Below are 2,264 nucleotides of genomic sequence, written 5' to 3'. Positions count from 1 at the left end.
ACCCCCCTTGATTTCCATATTTGCAAAAGCTCCCCCTTTTTTTCGTTCTGATGGCGGAATCGGTGGAGCTCCCCGGCCGCCTCGCGATCCTCCCCTTCAGGAACAAGGTTCTCTTGCCCGGCGCCATCATCAGAATCCGCTGCACCTCGCCCAGCAGGTATATTTACCGGATTGCCCTCTGCGATCTTTTGAGACCCTACCCTAATCCGCTCCAACAAACCCTGGTGGCTGTGAGGAATTACTCAGAATTTATTATTATTATTATTATTATTTATTGGTGGGGTTTGGGGCTTGTTCATCAACAGGAGGTGATAGATTCACTTGTATAATCCCAGTTGCGTCTTTGACTCTTTGCAGGGTTTTGGGTTTAGTTTCTCGATAGGAAGTTATAGAATTGACTTGAACACTTCTGTCCAAACCCGGTATTTCGAAAGGAATTACGCAGATGGCTTGATTCTTTTTTGGGATTTTGAGCTTTAGCTCCTCACTGGAGTTGTTAGCTTGTAAGAAATTACTTGAGAAGTAAAGTTTGATCCTTTTTGGGATTTTGGGGTTAGGGCCCCGTATTAAGTGATAGAATTTACTTATAAAAACCCCATTCTCTTCGAAACCGGGTATCTGAAAGGATTTTTCTTAAAACTTTTTAATTCTTTGTAGGGTCTTGGGGCAAGTTCCTCAGAAGGAAGTGATAAAACTTACTCGTAGAATCCCATTGCCCTTCAAAACCCAATATTTGGAAGGAGTTACTCGTGCAGTTTTGATTGTTTTCGGGATTTTGGGCTTACCTCCTCACTGGGATTTTTGTAAGCTTTGCAAATTTGATCTTTTTTTGGGGATTATTTAGTTAAATTGCTCGGATGGTTCCATGAGGTATTCATTTTTTAAGTGATGACTCGCAGCTTGTATCATTTGGAGTATATTGTAGATTTGTAGCATATTGTAGCAACAGTCATTAAAATATTTTTTCTCTTTAAGGGTTGAACTTTAATTCCTCATTCTCAACAGGGCAAAACTGGAATTTTGATTGTTTTTGCTTGTTCAAGTATGTAGTTTATTAAATTACAAAAAAAAATATTTCGTTAAATTTATGAAAAGCTCTATATTCGGATTCTTTTCTATGTAGTCTGTCTTTGACCTTGTAGAATCCTATGTCTCTTAGAATCTCTTTAATTTAGAGGAAATGATTGAAAATTTGGACTTCTTCTTTTAAGAGATGTTTTATGGCTGATTATATTGAGAGGAGCTGATTTGATTTTATGCTCATTATAATGATGGTAAAGCTCTGGCTTGTGATTTTTTTTTTTATACCAAGAGGCTTGTCACTTTGGTTTCTTTTGAAGGTGTGAGCTATCTTGGAATATTTTAGTTGATCCTGTTCGTAACAAGTAACACCGCTTATTATTGATAGTTTATGGCCTGCCTTAATATAATTGTCAAAAGATTTTGATTTTCTGACATTTTGAGCTTAAATCTCAGTTGGAGCAACAAAACCTTCAGATTTTTGATATTTTGTATAACACAGAGAAACTTGCAAAAAGATTTCATCTTTTATAAGTTTGAGCAAAATGCAGACTATTTATTATATGCAACGTATGTTAGTAAACTAGTTTTGTGATGTATTGGACGGTTGTATAGTTTTTATGGTCATAGTTTGTAGACAAGGGCACAATTGTCTTACACGACATGGTGTGTTGGAACATGGTAATTGCCGAAAATCTAAACACGAGGGTGCAAATAGGTTTTTATATTTCTAACAAATAAGTATATATGCATATTTGGATCATATACTATATAATCGAGTTGTTACTCATATGTGACAATCTAATTTTAGTACAGTGGCCTATGCATTAAGAAAGTGTCCTCCATAACATTTTTCTGGTTCTTCTAGAGGATTTTCTTAGTTTATCTACAGCAGTGATTTGCAGAAAAAAAGGTAAGTTTGTTGCTAACTATTTGCAGTGTGAAATTGGTTGAGCAAGAACTGTGGCAGAGGGAGGAAAAAGGCTTGATTGGTGTGCTTCCTGTCAGGGATACCGAGGCTGCCGCTGTGGGTTCCATATTAAATTCAGGTGATCCCCCTTTCTTTCTTTCTTTTTATTTTTCTTTTTTATATTTTTATATTTTTTATTTTATATTTTTGGCTTGAGGACATGCCCATTTGAAGTTTAAAAAAAAGCAATATCAAGTGAAACTGTTTGTTTTGTAGGTGGTGGGAGTGATTCGGGAGAGAGGAATTTGAGGCCTTCAGTTGATGCATTGGGTGA

General features: G+C 36.4%; 1 protein-coding gene across 1 annotated transcript in view; it reads left to right on the top strand.

The window, feature by feature from the left end:
* The first annotated feature begins 6 nt into the window (after positions 1 to 6).
* Positions 7 to 2,264, top strand: part of LOC109827129 (lon protease homolog 2, peroxisomal-like) — a 15,945-nt gene continuing 13,687 nt past the window's right edge. Inside the window, 3 exon segments of the mRNA XM_020394089.1 lie at positions 7 to 157; positions 1,960 to 2,069; positions 2,207 to 2,247. Coding sequence (XP_020249678.1) covers positions 51 to 157; positions 1,960 to 2,069; positions 2,207 to 2,247 — 258 coding nt within the window. The 5' untranslated portion in view covers positions 7 to 50.

This window comes from Asparagus officinalis, unplaced genomic scaffold (genome assembly GCF_001876935.1).
Source record: "Asparagus officinalis unplaced genomic scaffold, Aspof.V1 AsparagusV1_Un47, whole genome shotgun sequence".
Lineage (NCBI taxonomy): Eukaryota > Viridiplantae > Streptophyta > Magnoliopsida > Asparagales > Asparagaceae > Asparagus > Asparagus officinalis.
This window is presented reverse-complemented; position numbering and strand designations above follow the sequence as displayed.